This window comes from Syngnathus floridae, chromosome 1, assembly GCF_059516105.1.
Source record: "Syngnathus floridae isolate MCC-2025c chromosome 1, RoL_Sflo_1.0, whole genome shotgun sequence".
Classification (NCBI taxonomy): domain Eukaryota; kingdom Metazoa; phylum Chordata; class Actinopteri; order Syngnathiformes; family Syngnathidae; genus Syngnathus; species Syngnathus floridae.
In genome coordinates this window covers 15,104,944-15,121,492 of record NC_142413.1, presented here as the reverse complement: position 1 = coordinate 15,121,492, position 16,549 = coordinate 15,104,944, and the positions used below count along the sequence as shown (strand labels likewise).

General features: G+C 40.7%; 2 protein-coding genes across 3 annotated transcripts; one reads left to right on the top strand and one right to left on the bottom strand.

Moving 5' to 3' along the window:
* The first annotated feature begins 102 nt into the window (after positions 1-102).
* Positions 103-9,492, top strand: ncbp1 (nuclear cap binding protein subunit 1). Of its 2 annotated transcripts, none has more exons than XM_088377740.1 (23): positions 103-462; positions 1,698-1,786; positions 2,009-2,109; positions 2,196-2,352; positions 2,417-2,524; positions 2,596-2,717; positions 3,612-3,681; positions 3,755-3,970; positions 4,479-4,576; positions 4,767-4,830; positions 4,908-5,018; positions 5,407-5,471; positions 5,554-5,616; positions 5,704-5,778; positions 6,190-6,293; positions 6,368-6,493; positions 6,590-6,692; positions 7,129-7,222; positions 7,322-7,425; positions 7,489-7,606; positions 8,671-8,814; positions 8,980-9,093; positions 9,161-9,492. In XM_088377740.1, the coding sequence occupies exons 1-23, from the start codon at positions 429-431 to the stop codon at positions 9,272-9,274; spliced, it is 2,394 nt and encodes a 797-aa protein (XP_088233866.1). In that variant the 5' UTR covers positions 103-428; the 3' UTR covers positions 9,275-9,492. The 2 variants fall into 2 exon arrangements, with proteins under 2 accessions (XP_088233866.1, XP_088233876.1); XM_088377750.1 differs by having other exon boundaries at positions 104-462; positions 6,368-6,490.
* A 340-nt stretch (positions 9,493-9,832) lies between these two features.
* On the bottom strand, positions 9,833-16,133 carry slc49a3 (solute carrier family 49 member 3). The gene is made up of 10 exons (XM_088377760.1): positions 15,720-16,133; positions 14,901-15,059; positions 14,031-14,247; positions 13,880-13,956; positions 13,660-13,797; positions 13,460-13,576; positions 12,814-12,966; positions 12,584-12,741; positions 11,903-12,006; positions 9,833-11,134 (listed from the first exon to the last, which is right to left on the bottom strand). The coding sequence occupies exons 1-10, from the start codon at positions 15,897-15,899 to the stop codon at positions 10,971-10,973; spliced, it is 1,467 nt and encodes a 488-aa protein (XP_088233886.1). The 5' UTR covers positions 15,900-16,133; the 3' UTR covers positions 9,833-10,970.
* Between the last annotated feature and the right edge of the window lie 416 nt (positions 16,134-16,549).

The following is a 16,549-nucleotide window of genomic DNA, read 5'->3' as shown; positions in this document are numbered from 1 at the left end:
CCGTCAAAGCTCATCGTCAACAAGTCATGGAAATATTAAGTCCGTGCAACAAAGAGGAAGTAAAAGGCGGTTGCACCAATTGATTTTATTTGTGCTCCACTTAAACGGGCCCCTTTTTCTTACAGATTTCTATTTTTATTGAGGTATCATCTATTTACAATAATATTAGTCCTACCTTACTATATAAAGAACTAAAGTCAGTTATTATCCATTTAATAGCTATTTTCACAACCCAAAAAACTTGCGCTTTGTGCTGACTCTCGTTACCGGAAGTGTGTCTTGCTTGAATGGGCCGGCGGCTAAGCTAGGCCGTTTGTCGCACGTCACCTGCGAGTTGAATTTATACATGAAAAGGCGCTATTTTCCGTTTTAGGCCACATTAGTTTGTATTTTTTTCGCTCACCCCTCAAGGTAAAACGGATTAAAACATGTCCAGGAGACGACATAGCGACTCCTATGACGGTAAGTTTGACTTTTACGTAGTCGTTTTTGCACGTTGGGTCAAATGTATTGCGGCCAGTCGCAAGTAACAAATTGGATTGGTTAACTCTGCTTCCCGCTGCAGATTTCTTTTGTAAACTGTCTTGAAGAGTAAATAAACATGAAATATACTTAAAATGTAATCGTTCGTTCGTATTTTTGACCACTAATGTATTTGCCTAGTTACAATACTGTCTTATATGTTTTGTTCATGGGGAATGTTTTTAGCTTTTGAGGTAGCATCGAGTACCAGAGGCAGACATGTTTATTTACCCTTTTGTCATTTTAAAATACACACGCACACACACAGTCAGACACGCGCGCGCGCACACGCACGCACACACACCAGCTAGAAAGAAACAATCATGCAGTAATGTACTTTTTGGTCATAGCGTCAAGTAGCAAATGTCTACATTCAAATATGAAAATGAAACAAGTGTGTTTGTTTTGTATGAAATTCCAGTCAACACTGAACTGGGCGAGGGACAGAACTCGTCAGTCGTAGCCGCCACGCCCCCAAAATAAATGTTTATAATTGCCTTATATATCCCAAAGTATGATCTTATGTCTCTCGAATAATCTAAACTAATTTTACAACATTACTTTTAAAAATAGGGTTGTGCGAAAAAGCATATGACTGTTGAATATTGCAATATCGACCTTAATAATAATAAATAAATTGGGGGGGAATTACATTTTTACTATCTAATGATATATTTATTTATGCTGGAAAATAACCAATCTAAATGTATTCTTAGATAATTAATTTAAAGTAACCTTGATGATGTTCAACTATTGGATGGCAATCCACATTTAAGTTTGCGTCTAACTAGCTTAGTCCAGATAAAAGCATACAATCCCATTAAAAAAATGCATGTCTTTGAGATATGCACATTGCACAGGTTTAAGTAAGGCTGCACAATTCATCAAAAAACTATTTCAATATTGATATTTTTTTTATATATTGTGCAGCCCTATTTAAAGGTCAATCGCTTACAACTAAGCACGTCAAAAATACGGCAGTATTTCTCACATTGAGATACAATTGAACTTGGCGACTGCCACCAACCGCTTATTAACACTAACAGATAGGACACAAGTCAAAAAGGTGACAAGGATGCTCTGACACAAGTGTGACAGTTCGAGGTGTACACAAGTAACAAGTTTTGAATGCCTTTAAAATGTGACTTTTGGCTTCTCCAATGTGGAACCAACAGAAGGCCAGGATCACAAGAGGAGGAGAACCTCCGAGGCCACCGATATTGAAGACAGCCTGGAGTCTTTGATATGCAATGTGGGAGAAAAGGTAGCTATATTGTACTGAAAGCCATGTTGCACGTCAAGGGGATATTTGGAAAGCGGTTATGCAAACTAAACATATTTAATTTGCCTTTTAGCATTCGATAAGATTCCAAATATCCTCCACTTTAGGGCCCACGAAGTGCACTTGCATTTAGAGATATTGTTATTTTAGACATGTATTTTGGGGGCAACAGCAATAATTGTGTTTTAATGTTTGTTTGGACAGAGCAAGTCGTCCTTAGAGAGCAACCTGGAAGGGCTCGCCGGCGTGCTGGAGGCGGACCTTCCTAACTACAAGAACAAAATCCTTCGCATTTTATGTTCAGTGTAAGTCAAACGACTCATCTCACACGCAGTCGCAAACACACACACACTTAGTGTAGTGGCTGTAATCAACTGTGTCGCATCGGCAGGGCTCGCCTCCTCCCCGAGAAGCTGACTGTGTACACGACGCTGGTGGGGCTCCTCAACGCCAGGAACTACAACTTCGGCGGCGAGTTTGTGGAGGCCATGATCCGGCAGCTGAAGGAGACTCTGAAGAACAACCTCTACAGCGAGGCCGTTTACTTGGTAAACTAGTGCAACAAACCACCACATCTGCAGCCTTTTTGTGCTATTAACATGTCTCGTTTAGGTGCGCTTCCTGTCCGACTTGGTCAACTGCCACGTGATTGCCGCTCCATCCATGGTGGCCATGTTTGAGAACTTTGTCAGTGTTATGCAGGAGGAAGATGTGCCACAGGTATTTTCATTTGGGTTATCACACACTTGATAAGGTGTCATAAAGTGGTTCTTGTGTCTTTGGATGCAAAGGTTCGATCGGATTGGTTTGTGTACGTGGTGCTGTCCTGCCTGCCATGGGTGGGCAAGGAACTTTATGAGAAGAAGGATGTGGAGATGGACCGACTCCTCAGCCAGATTGAAGGCTACCTCAAGTAGGACTTGACTTTAATAAAACTCACGTTTCACAGCTTGACAGTTTTTTTTCTCAGAACCTTATGAACTATTTTCCAGAATTAAATCTATTTTCTGTAGGCTATGAATAATGGAACAAATAGAATGTTAATCCAAGTGTGACTTTATTTTCCACGATTTCTAATCTTCTTTCTTGCACAAAATATGACTTAATCACAAAATTACTTCCTTTTACTCTGAAATGGGACTCCAAGCTCATAAGAACATTTGAATTCATATTTGTTTAATTCACTGACTCTGAATTCTTTTAAACATCACCTCTAGTCTTGGAAGATTAAAATAGTTTTAAAAATTAAAATGAAAACACCTTAATACAACTTAATTATGATAACAGCGCATCTCTTCTTACGAAACAGAAAAACTACAAAAAGTCCCAACTGTGCTAGCTGAAAATATATAGTTCTATGCAATATTACTTTTTGAAACTTGGGTAGAAGGTAGATGTATATTCAAAAGATCACTTTTTTTTCATAATTATTTACTATTTACAATTACTATCTACAATTTTTATTTACTTATCAACTTTTACTCCTAAATGCACAATTATTCCAAGATTAGAAAAAAAAATTGTGAAACTAATAGTTTTCTTTTTGGGAAATATGACATTGTTTGTCTGATTTCATTCTGATTTCATCAATGTTAACTTTGTCTAAAATCTGTTCTCGTAAGCTTACCTTTTTTTTTTATTTCTTAAATAAAATGTAATAATAATAATGTCGTAGAAATGATTTATTTTTCATCATTGTTCCCTAATATGCTTTACTAACCTTCTATTTTCACCATTAATGGTCCCTGCTTGTTCCATTCATGAGACATTGATGACTGAGGGTTCATCTTCTTCCTGTTCTTTTCAGGAGGCGAGTTAAGACTCATCTCCCAATGCTTCAGGTGTGGACTGCCGAGAAGCCCCACCCTCAAGAAGAGGTGAGAAATTGACAACTAAGACAAATAAATAAAAACAAATCTCAACCCTAACCCAGAATATGTGTCCTGGCAGTACCTGGACTGCCTTTGGGCACAAATCCAGAAGCTGAAGAAGGACCGCTGGCAGGAGCGTCATATCCTGCGTCCATATATCGCCTTTGACAGCGTGCTGTGCGAGGCTCTGCAGCATAACCTGCCGCCCTTCACGCCGCCAGGACACATGCCCAACGCACAATACCCCATGCCCCGCATCATCTTCCGCATGTTCGACTACACGGACGCACCCGAGGTAAACCATTTTGGCACATGACTGATGCACCCTGAGATAATAATCACAGGTATCAAGACTTTCAATTTTTTCAATTTTGCTAATTGACTTCATTTGAGTAGTAATTTTGAGTAGCGTTTTTTTGTTAATACTCGGGACAATACTTTTTTTAAGCAATAAAAATGACATGTATTTTAGTTGGCCTGTTTTGTTAAGTTAATCAACATGACCACATGAATCACAAAAAGTGCTCGGCGCAATTATTATTATTTTTTTGCCCCACCATCCACACTATTCCAGGTCACATCAGTCCATAGTTCAAAGCCACTTAAGACCTTTTCACAGTCTGTTGGGCACCTCTCTTGGTGGTGCATTAAAAATAAAATAGGCCCATTATTAATTTTTACTTTATTATATGTTTTTATAACTGCGCCCTTCTGTCTTAGTGGTCAAACACTAATGCTCTCTTTATTATGTGTTTATTTTTCATGTATTGTTATCTTGTGTGACCACTGTATGTTGCTATCAGGGTCCGGTCATGCCCGGCAGTCATTCTGTGGAGCGGTTTGTCATCGAAGAGAACTTACACTGCATCATGAAGACTCACTGGAAAGAACGCAGAACTTGGTAAACCTCTATCCATAGTTCCTCTATAATTTTTCGTTGGAGTTTTTCCATTTGGTTGGAACAGATTCATTGAATTTTCTGTTATTTCAATAGGAAAATACTATGTTTTGAAGTTTTTGGAGCAATGGTCATAAAAATGTTTCTCATCCTTGTATACACATATAAACTTGACTTGTTCTTTCCATTACAGCGCCGCCCAGTTGCTCAGCTACCCCGGCAAAAATAAGATCCCGCTCAACTATCACATTGTGGAGGTGTGCTTATTTCTTTGCTGTGATTAACAAAATCATATGTAACCCATATTTTGACAATATTCTCCTCCCACCTTCAGGTGATTTTTGGAGAACTTTTTCAGCTGCCCTCTCCGCCTCATATTGATGTAATGTACACGTCGCTGCTGATTGAACTGTGTAAACTGCAGCCAGGCTCACTACCACAAGTTGTATCCTAACCTGTATTAGGAAAAAAAAAGACATTATTTTTAATTGTCAACTACCATTTCTGAATCATTCTCATATATGAGCAAGAATCCTTTTTTTTTTTTAGTTTACCCAATTTGAGGCCGACTGGTGCATTTGACAGGAAATGGCCAATCTGTTGTTTCTACTTTCAAAGTCAAATTTTGCCACATATATTCTCAGTCATGATTGGCTGGCCCACCAAGTCTACCTTTGGTTGAAAGTGCCACTTGATATCCATTTTCAAGATTTGTTCTTGAACCAACAACCCCAAGGAATTTCAGTCAAATGAGCCTGAAATATTGGTATGATAGATGCTGGACCTCGAAATACTGAATGGACATTGAATGTTTCTTTAACTGAGCGCCTCAGTTGGCCCAAGCCACAGAGATGCTCTATATGCGACTGGACACTATGAACACCACCTGTATCGACAGGTAATGCGTCTTTTCCTCCGCTGCGATGAAGGGCCACACCCATTTTTTTCCTGTCTCACCCTGGCCTTTATCTTGGTTTCAGACTAATCAACTGGTTCTCCCACCATTTGAGCAACTTCCAGTTTCGATGGAGCTGGGATGACTGGTGAGCGAAGCTTTTAAACATAAAATAGGAATATTTATCGTCAGCAGGTTCGATTGACCCTTTGTTGTTGTTGTCGATTTTGTGAAGGGCTGACTGTTTGACATTGGATCTGGAGAAACCCAAGCCCAAATTTGTCAAAGAGGTTCTGGAGAAGTGTATGAGGTATGGAATTATTTTCCCATGATTAAATACATGCAAATTTGTTACATAAGGGGCCATTAAATATGATGTCATTGGGGTGCAATAGATGCATATATTAAATAACAGTGACGTGCGGTGCGGTTCATAACTGGGGAGGCACTGACGTCACCCCCAAAACGGGCCTGCGGGCCGTAGTTTGGATACCCTTGCTCTAAAGGAAAGGAGAACATTTCATAGCTTTTGTGACAGTTGTAATTTGTGTATATTATATGTATATTTTGACATAAGTATAGTTTAGATAAGATACATAATTGTAATTCTCAAGTATATTAAATATGCAAATGTGGTGCTTTAGAGGTGGGTACTTTATGATGTAAATATATAATATGTATATTTTTTTATTCTGTGAATGGATGAATGTGCGTTATGCAGGTTGTCCTACCACCAGAGAATTGTGGAAATTGTCCCGCCCACCTTCGCCGCTCTCATTCCAGCCGAGCCTATCTTCGTTTACAAATATGAGACCGAAAATGCTTGTAAGCCTTTTTGTCGTTGTTTGGAAACTGCCAAAAGATCCGAAAAAGGTTATAGCCACATTTTTATGTCTCAGCATTGTTGCCGGGTTACCCCGTCTCAATCATCGTCTGCAACGCCATCAAGAACCGAGCATCCAACGAGGAGATTCTCACTATCCTCAAAGACGTGCCCAACCCCAACCAGGATGACGACGACGGTTGTTAGTTTTTTAACATTATTTAACATTTTTTACACTGTGTTGATTTAGGCCTATGAACGTAATATTGGACATTTACGCTTCTTCGTCTCCTGGCAGACGAAGGCGAGAGTTTTAATCCGCTGAAGGTGGACGTCTTCTTGCAGACCCTTCTTCACCTGGCCGCCAAATCATTCAGCCATTCGTTCAGCGCCCTTGGCAAGTAAGTTCACCCCAGAACCTTGAAAACGCGCCACTTAATCAATAATGCTCAAAGTTGGGGTGTTCAGTTTACATGAGAGCTTTTTGGAATTCGGTTACCTCACCCGACAAGGTCAGAATATGTAACAGCTGTCATTATGCAGTGTATGTAAGCAAATTGTTAAAGGAATACGCGTGGATGAACCAGGTTGTTTTCTCCATTGTCTTATTTCGTGGAAATGATCAATGACATAATTGAAACATTGCTCAGATTTTACAATAGTCGATCACCAACTTTGCATATGATGTAAAATGTGGAACGATTTTGATCCACTCAACGAGATCAGTGTACAATCTACTGACACCACCTACTCCCCAATAGTGGGGGTTTACTGTCGTTTTAGCTATTTTCAAAAGTGAACCCAATAATAATAGATATATGCTGGTCTTGCCTGCAGGTTTCACGAGATCCTGAAGAATCTCACAGATAGTGACGAAGGCAAACTGCACATTCTCAAGGTGGTCTACCAGGCGTGGAAGAACCACCCACAGGTAGGACGCAACCCTACCCCAGCCCCTACCCTTCAATGAGCAGGAAATGTCAGTCTGCTGGTTGTCGGCTCACGTTTTGGAACATTTGAATCCTTTTAGATGATCGCAGTGCTGGTGGATAAAATGATCCGCACACAGATTGTGGACTGCGCTGCTGTGGCCAACTGGCTTTTCTCTCAGGACATGGCTCACGAGTTCACCAGGTATGTACTGAGTCTACTTCCTCATCCACTTCCACAAATGACATTCTCTTTCATCTAACCCAGACTCTACATATGGGAGATTTTGCACTCGACCATCCGGAAGATGAACAAACACGTCCAGAAGATCCAGACAGAGCTGGAAGAGGCCAAGGACAAACTAGAGAAGCAGCAAAACAAGAAGGTACAAGTTAATCAATTTTGATTTGGAGTTACAATCTTGCAGGCACCACGGGCACTGTCCCCAGCACCAGACGGCACTTGCACCGACCGATCGCTGCTATTCGTCTCCCATGCTGGCCTCCTGTAGCTTGACCATGATGGAGCATTGTCTTCATCTCTCTGGGCTCTCTGCTTTCACCCCTCTGGTTGTTTTCCAAGGTTTAGTCCCTTCAGTTTATGGTACATGTACAGCACCATGAGGGTTGGAGAGAGCCAGCCGATGACGATAGAGCTCAAGAGGTACACATCTTCCGTGTGCAACACGTCAAGGCACATGACGTGTCACTTGCTCCAGCCATCCGTTGTGTACCCTGTGAGCGAGGTACCGTGGGGGGCATTGTGGCTCCCCAGTTCCTGGACGTCGAGTGAAGATTGTCTGGTCGATTGCTCTGAAGGCCCAGTTTAGGAGCTCCATTGTATAAGATACAGTTAATGAAATGCCTGTTGCTGGAGCTTAGAGCTCTGTCCCTGGTGTGCCCTCAAGATTGAAACTCCATCTCATATTTATGTGTTTCATAATCAACATTCAGCATTCCACAACATTGTTTTTGAGTTTTAGTATCAACATTAAACAACAGTGTTGATGAGTTTTGGTATCAACACTTGCACATCAACAGCACAGGCGCCAGCCTCTATTATAGACATAATACAAGAGATTTCAAAGCACAAATCACAGTAGATTTCATATGGAATACGTCTCATATAACACATTGTATGTTTTGTATCAGTAGTCTCTTCACAAGTCTTTAGATTTGCAGACATCTTGGTTCCTGCATTTAATTTGTTCCAGTAGTTTAGTACCAGCTACTGAAAGTTTGTGGCTTCTTAATGTTGAGTTTATTTGCAGGTGCTCAAATATCAACAACTCTCTGACCCCAAGGTTATTTTGTCTCAACAGTGGGATATTGGTAGAAGTGTCAAACTTCACACTCGTGTCCCAACTTGTTGAATCTCCGTTACTATTCATAAAAGATTTGTGGGTGGATTTCAACATCGTCTGTTTACCTGTCTGCTTACGTCGGGCAGCCGAGGGACAGCGGGGACGAAGAAGACATGGAGAAGAACAGCGAGGACGAGGAGGTTCAGCTGGAAGAACAGATCGAGAGGCTGCAGGAGAAGGTGGAGTCGGCCCAGAGCGAGCAGAAGAACCTCTTCCTCGTCATCTTCCAGGTCAAAATCTGTCACTTTTTGGACAGTAATTGAATTCTAAGAGTTTCCCGGTTTTGACTTAGCATAGCAAACATTACTGTCATTGCCACTTTTGTTTACCCGTTTCTAGTAATCTTTGGGAGAAACAATTGTAATTTAACAGCTATTTTCCATGTGGCCCGGCAGCGCTTCATCATGCTCTTGACAGAACATCTGGTACGCTGCGAGACAGGCAGCGTAAATGTCAGCACACCATGGTACAAGAACTGCGTGGAGAGGCTGCAGCAGATCTTTCTCATGGTAACACACGCACGCTCACTGGCGCACACAATGAAGTACTCACATGAATCTTGCTATTCCTCATCAGCACCACGTGACCATCCAGCAGTACATGGGCACGTTGGAAAACCTGCTTTTCACGGCCGAGCTGGACCACCACATCCTTGCCGTCTATCAGCAGTTTTGCGCCCTTCAGCTCTGAAAATCTTCTGCGCAACTTTCCAGGTCTTGCATCAAGAAACCCCTCAGCCATTTAAAAAGAAATGTTTACGATGCTGTTCTTATTTAGTTTTTTTTTTTTTAAATGTCGGTCCCCTTGTTGAACTTCAAGTCCAGAGTGATCCTTTCAACTTTTTGTTTTTTTAAAATATTTGTTTTATGTGGAATTGAAAATGAATTAAAACTCCAAAGTACTTTAAACCACGTCGTAGCCTTTTTTTTTTTTTTTTTTTTATGAATTGCGTGAAGTAATCATGTGAAATACAGCTCTGTACATTATTAGAGTAAGCACTGTTCGTTTGTTGGTTTTATAGAAAGCTATCAACCAAAATTGCAGAATGCTAAATATAGTGGAGTATTGTAGTGGAGTATTAGAATTTGGTTATTATTTTATCATTATTTTGGGATTGTATTTTTGACTATTCTTTTTTAATACACTACATACAAATTATGCTCAACTTAATTCAAAATCCTCTACCTAAATGCTGCAAAAAGAGGATGTCATAAAATAAAATGAAAGAATTTTAAGATGTACAAAAAATGAGGTGTATATTTATACTTTATTCAATTTGAACCCAATAGGCATCTTGTTCCACATCAGTAGATGCCACAAATTGTATTTTTGTAGTAACATTTTATAAATTTAGATCCAAATTTCTGCTCAACTTCAAACCCTCTAGATAAATGTTTAATGTCAAATATTTATTTTTTGATTGCACTATGCACAAACCAACTTAAAATTTAAATTTGAATTCATAAAATGATTTTGTAATTTAAGCTAATACATTTTAATAGTATTGCATTTATTATTTGAATATATTTAATGTTTCTATCTGTATCTATGTATACATTTTTCACTCAAACTCATTCTCAAAGTAAAAACCTCAAAACCACCATTTTGTGGTTCATGACTAAAAGTTCCAAATTGACAAAGGCACACAAGGTTTGTTTTGTTTGCATACAGGGGTAATTTACAATGGGATAATACTATTTTCAACTTTAAAGGGTATAAAATAAAATAAAAAATACAGGAAAACCGCTACCTCGAACGTAATTCACTCCGTGATCGGGATTGTAGGTAGAAAAGAAATTATGTAGAAGCAATATTTCCCGTAAGAATGAATGCATAATGTAGAATTAATTTTAAGTGCTTTACTTTGAAAGATGTGACGTCCTGCTATAGGAGTAAGTGCTTGAGAGGCGGTGGGTATGGAACACACAAGCCTTTATAATGTATATTCTGAAATATGTTTCTTGATATTTGAACTGTATTTTACTGTAATAATTTTGATATATTTACAGAAATTTTCTTTTTTGTAGTTAACGGTTAACACCATAGGAATTAGTTTTTGTGATAATTACCTTTTACTCACAAAACATAAAAATGAAGTTTTTTTTAGTTTAACTAATGACATGATCAAATTAAAACCATTTTAGGAACATACAAACCTAGATAAGGAATCAATAAAAAACAAATTACAATATTGTCAATATTATAAACACACCAACAACACACAATTTCAATAAGGATCAGCTTTCCATCATTTAAAAATATCATTCACACAATTCAGATGAAACAAAGACTCTTGAAAAAAATTTTTTAAAGTGCAAAGTCCATATTTGGCTCATCTGTTACAGCACATGTAACGGACAAACTCAAGTTGTATCGTTATGGATCATTATGTGTTAATGCTGGCTGGGGTGGGAGCAGCAGATCGATTGTCTCGGGCGTGCCCGTAGGTGGCATCCTCCTCGGCCTCCAGGCGCTTGTAGCGTGTATGGAAGGCGATGATGAAAACGCAGGTGAAGAGTGTGGTCAGTGCTGCTAGCACGGTCATGGACACTGAGGGATGAAACAATAAATAAAAAAAACATTTTTATAGTTATTTTTTAACCTACATAGTTGACTATGTTGTTATAAAAAGGGTAATAGTCCTTTGAAAAAATAATAATATAATTAAGTCTGTAAAAAATGAAATAAATGTATACAACAAATATCTTTTTAAATGAATACTTTCAGGCGGCTCGAAGGCGCACTGGTTAGCACGTCCACCTCACGGAGGGTGCGGGTTCGATTCCACCTCTGGCCCTCCCCGTTCATCCATTATCTGTAACGCTTGTCCCCACGGGGGTCGCAGGCATGCTAGAGCCTATCCCAGCAGTCATCAGGCAGTAGGCGGGGGACACCCTGAACTCGTGCCAATCAATCGCAGGGCACACAGAGACAAACAACCATCTGCACTCACATTCACACCTAGGGGCAATTTGGAGTGCTCAATCAGCCTTACCAAACATGTATTGGGGATGTGGAGGAAACCCACGCAAGCACGGGAAGAACATGCAAAATCCACACAGGAAGGGCTCCGAATTGTGAGGCGGACGTGCTAACCAGTGCCCCACTGTATCGAATATTAAAATATAAAATATACAAAATAAATATATAGTAGTAAAAATACAACTTTATTCAGAATTTATCCAGAAAAATATTTAAGACAGAAATTTATATAGTTTATGTTTTGACTATTTAGTTTTGTATGTTCAGAATTTGAATTTGGTGTATCCATTTTTTTATATATGTAGGGGCTCCTCCAATATGGCCCCGATACATTACCTTTCCAGCTCTGAGGGGCGAGCCCACATGTCGAGCGAAGTGACTCGGCGACAGGCGTGGCCAAAGACTGGAGGAGGACGATGTAGATGATGGACAGGATTTGTCTACAAAGATGAAGAAAAAGTCAAGCACCCTCATCTTAAACAATCAATGATAGAGCGAGAACCTGAAATGGCTTTCTATTATTTCAACAACCTCTTTAATGGTTAAAAAAAAGTCTTGTCGATTTAGTTGCAGGAACATTCCAGCTTTACATATTTTAAAGGAGCCATATGATGTCATTTTAAACTGCTCTGAAAAACTGGGCGTGTGTTATGTCAACGTTTTTTTTTTTTGTAAGTCACTCACACACAAGCGCAACGTCATATGCGGGAATCGAACGCATGGTGCCTGCACACAAGACAGGTGAGTGTACCACTTCACCATCAGCCATTCCCAGGTAGAAGGTAACTATGTCAATGCTATATGGGTGGCTCTTCCCTTTGTGACATCATACAGTGAGGAGCCGATCGATTTTTTGGGTTGGGCGAGGATGCTACTTCGACATTAGGAATGAGCAGAAATCCTCCAAGAAAAGTGAATGGGGGAAAAGACCACTTTTGGGGGGTGAGAAATTAGCATTTGAAAATGGAGGATTTCCAAAGTTTAGAACAGACACTCCATTAGGACTTGATCTGGTACCCTGATATGAAGACGAGTCCTGCCGAAGTGGCCTCTCCCACCGGGTAGGAACATTCCACTGACAGCTCCATGACCACCGGGAAAATGGAGAACCCAAAGAAGCCAAAGAGCGAGCACACCGTCGCCACGGCGATGCTCTGCTGCTGCATCAGACACACCTGAGGAGGAGTCAGTGTTCAGATTGTGTTAAGAGGCCATGTAAAGTTGGAAGATGGGTGCCATGAGCTCACCACAGAGAAGGCAATGCCCGCCAAGGAAGAGAGGGCCATGTTGATCTTGATGGCCTCCGTGAACCGTTTGGTTTTGTCCACGTATAGTCCCAGTAAGACGGCGCCAACGATGCCAAACACAATAAAGAGGGCACCGCACAGGCCCGCAAAGTCCTGCAATCGATGCGATTTAAAAAACACACATTGGAATTCTAATAAAAAACTCATGAATTGCACATGCTGGAGTGGTTAATTCTTATGACTGAATTGTCTTTATTGTTAACAAAAGGTTTGTAGAATTTCTGAAAACATTCAAAAATGATTCAGACAATGCCGTTAGGCTAACGTTAAGTTAACCGAAGCTTACTATCTTTGGTGTTAAAAAAAACATGTACAATAAGATCATTTGAAATGTATATTGTATTTTAATTTCGTCGTGAGTCCAGGTTACAATTAAGCGGCCGGTTTTAGAACTTTCTTTGCAAAAACTCCTCTGTCCAGAAGCCACGTCCTAAGTATTATGGAAGGACTTGATTTTTACCCTTGTATGACTTTATTAGATTTACTCAATATGACTTTACTCATGATTCTCACCTCTGGCGCACATCAGTCATGAGTCAGAAGAAGTCATGAGAACTCTCTGGCTGAGCAAACAAAGGAGACTCACATTAGTGTAGCCCTGCACGCAGAGGATCTGGTCCAGCAGTGTGGAGAAGCATGTGAACACGCCCACCCCCGAACCGAAGCACAGCAGCAGCACCAGATACGCTCGGTTCTTCAGCAGCTGCGCGACACAAAACACCTCAAATTTAGTTTTATGCAACACTAAATTGTCAGGAACAAATCCGCATAGAGCCACGTCCCTACCAGTTTGACGCCTTGCACGAAAGGTTCGGAAGTGGAAAATTCAGCACTGGCCGACGGCAGCGTAGGTGGGGCGTTGCTGCGTATGCCCACTGTCGCCAGGAAACAGGCAAGGCAGGCAGGAACCGCGTAGGCCAACATCTGGAGGCATCAAGGCCAATCTGTCATATGCGTTTGTGTGTGTGTGTGTGTGCCTCTGCGTGTATGTATGTATGTTACTCACTAGTGTGGGGATTTGATCTGATTTGTGCGCTACAGCAGGCGATACCAAGTTGGCCACCAAGATGCCCAACGGGTTGGCTGCAGAGACAAATACTGCCGAGTCGAGTGCACTGTCAAAAATAAAGTGAGCATGAGGCGCAGTGAAAGCTCACCCATGGAGGATATGGTGTTGGCCGTGGCCCGCTGGTGTTCCGGGAACCAGAGCGCCGCCATCTTTGTGGGCGTGACGATGATGAGCGGCTGTGCCATTGCCGCCAGCGTCTGGCCCAGCATCACTACCCCGTAGTTGATGCTGAATACTTCACCCGGCGGACCGCCCATGATGCGGATGACGCCGCCAAACATGTTCATCCACGAGCCCAGGATGAGCTGAGTGCAAGCAAAACACAAATTTGTCATTTCCTTTCATATTTACAATATGTCACAAAATTGGAAAACTGTTGGACAAAAGGGTCTCTTTTTCCCAAAAGGAGGTATGTTGTTCCTTGAAGACGACATTTCTTTAAAGAAGCGCAATTTTTAAATTATCTTTCAATCGCTGTTAAAATGAAGCTGCCACAAGTCAGTCACCGTTCATTTAAAATCAGCCAGGGATCAAATACTTATTGTTGTTTGTTAAAAAAAAAAAAAAAAAAAAAAAGAACAAGGGTGCGATAAAGATTAAATCGTCTTTAAAAAAATGATTGTAATTGCCAACACTTTATTGTCATTGTTAAAAAATAGCAACATTTGTTTAAAAAAAAAAGTAAGATCGCCTTTTGTTCAAAACATGCACGTTGGGTTCCTTGACGGCTCAACATTGTCTTTAAATAGCCTCACAATTAAGGAAGTTGACTGAAGACGCAAAATTGTTTTGAGCGTTCACTTCACTAAAGACTTGTCTTCAGGTCACTGAATAATCACGTTACATGTACCAAACATGTAAGCACATCAGGAGTAGAACCTTCATTGCCGTCTTTGTCATTTGTTAAGATTAAAGTAAGCGGCACTGCATCCAACAAATATAACGCCAGTTTTGTTACCGTGGCGCGCAACCCGACCGTGTCCAGCATCCAGGTGGTGGCAAGGCTGAGCGGAATAGACACCACCATGTAGACCACTGCCAACCAGTTGATGTCTGACAAGGTAACCTTTAGGTATCGGGCAGACTGGTCCGCCACTGGTGCAAAGGTCAGCCACAGCTGGGAAATAAAATACAAAAGATGACCAATGAAGAGTTTGACATTGCTAGCTACTGAAACTTCTACTATCAAAATTGTGCCATGAATGCCATCCATCCATCCATCCATCCATCCATCCATCCATCCATCCATCCATCCATCCATCCATCCATCCATCCAAATTAAGCTAAGTTGAATGTGATGTAAAAACATTGCAGACTAAGATAAAACATTTCCCAACATTTTGAAACAAGTTTTTAGTTGCGTTTCCGTAAAATTCTCACCGGCTCTCTGACCTCTCCAACAGAACATGCAGCAACCGGTTTTGTTGGCTGGCACATGAGACAGGTCACATGACCATGAACGAGGAAGTTAAAATACACCGTATATACATACTTACATATGTATATAAAAATGATAAATGGATATTAATGCTTGCTTGTAATTGACCCAATCGGAATGATATGAGTATATTTTTTAACTGTTATTACGAGTTTACAGTGCCATACAACTACGCCGTCGACATTATGCTCTAACTTTATTTCCATTCAAACTTTCCGATAAGGTGGCGCCGATTGTGGAAAAGTAATTGACATCATTTGCCGATAAAGTGCCCAATTTTACAAAGCCGAGTGTGTTGGACAGTATTATCTAATCTAAGATGTGGTTGTTTTAGCTCACCATGGCATTGGAGCAGTTGAGCAGGCACAGCACCAGGAGTACGAACCATCGCCTTTTGTAAACTTTGAAATGGAGCAGCTTCTTCAACTCGTCATTCGGAGGAGAACCCGGCGACGGCGAGAAGGCAAGTAGTTTCTCGTCCTCTCCGTTTTCCATCGTTGACACCCGACGAGCTAACATACACGCCGCATTGTTGCCCAACTTTTCTTTTTCTTCCCAGTGTTTTAAAAAAGACACGTCACAAGTGTAGGACAAAGTCTGCAATTAGCAGACAGTTTTGTCAACACAACGAGCAACCTCGAATCCCCCAAAGAAGACAAGAAAAACAAGATAAGAGAAATCAAATATACATCACTTGTCAATGGGATTGACCGTAACAGAGATCTTCTATTGACAAAAGATGTTGCGCTGCTCGGTTAGCCTAGGACCTTCTTTTAAACAAATATTCACTCATTTTTAACTTGATGCCTACAAAAGTTTCCGATGAAGTTGGGACAGAGCATGTAAATCACAGTTTTTTCACTTTTCCGTTTAACTACATTCAGTAAGCCTTTGGGAACTGAGGACACAAAAAAAGCTCTATTTTTGCAGACGTGTTTAGAAATTTGGCGGACTGCACTGCGCCATGCTGGGCGTTCTGGCAGAAAGAGGGTGGTTTGTTCTAGCAAGTAAGCTAGACCTTAGACCAGGTGAAATAAGGTCTAATTTGTGGTGCAGGTTACTTAGTGTGATTTTGGTGGATTTGATCAAGGTGCAGGCAGACAGATTCTAAGCTCTATGCCATAGAGTCTATGGACATGGTGGATGCCCATTGTATTTTATTAATGGTA

Bases quoted from the DNA above. Each gene is read 5' to 3' on its own strand.
- ncbp1 (XM_088377740.1), top strand. From the start codon at position 429: ATGTCCAGGAGACGACATAGCGACTCCTATGACG. The intron at 5,019-5,406 runs GTATCCTAACCT...TGAGCGCCTCAG, and splicing joins CAGGCTCACTACCACAAGTT to TTGGCCCAAGCCACAGAGAT. The intron at 9,094-9,160 runs GTAACACACGCA...ATTCCTCATCAG, and splicing joins TGCAGCAGATCTTTCTCATG to CACCACGTGACCATCCAGCA.
- slc49a3 (XM_088377760.1), bottom strand. From the start codon at position 15,899: ATGTTAGCTCGTCGGGTGTCAACGATGGAAAACGGAGAGGACGAGAAA. The intron at 13,577-13,659 runs GTAGGGACGTGG...TGTGTCGCGCAG, and splicing joins TCGTGCAAGGCGTCAAACTG to CTGCTGAAGAACCGAGCGTA. The intron at 11,135-11,902 runs GTAATGTATCGG...TTCATCCCTCAG, and splicing joins CGCCCCTCAGAGCTGGAAAG to TGTCCATGACCGTGCTAGCA.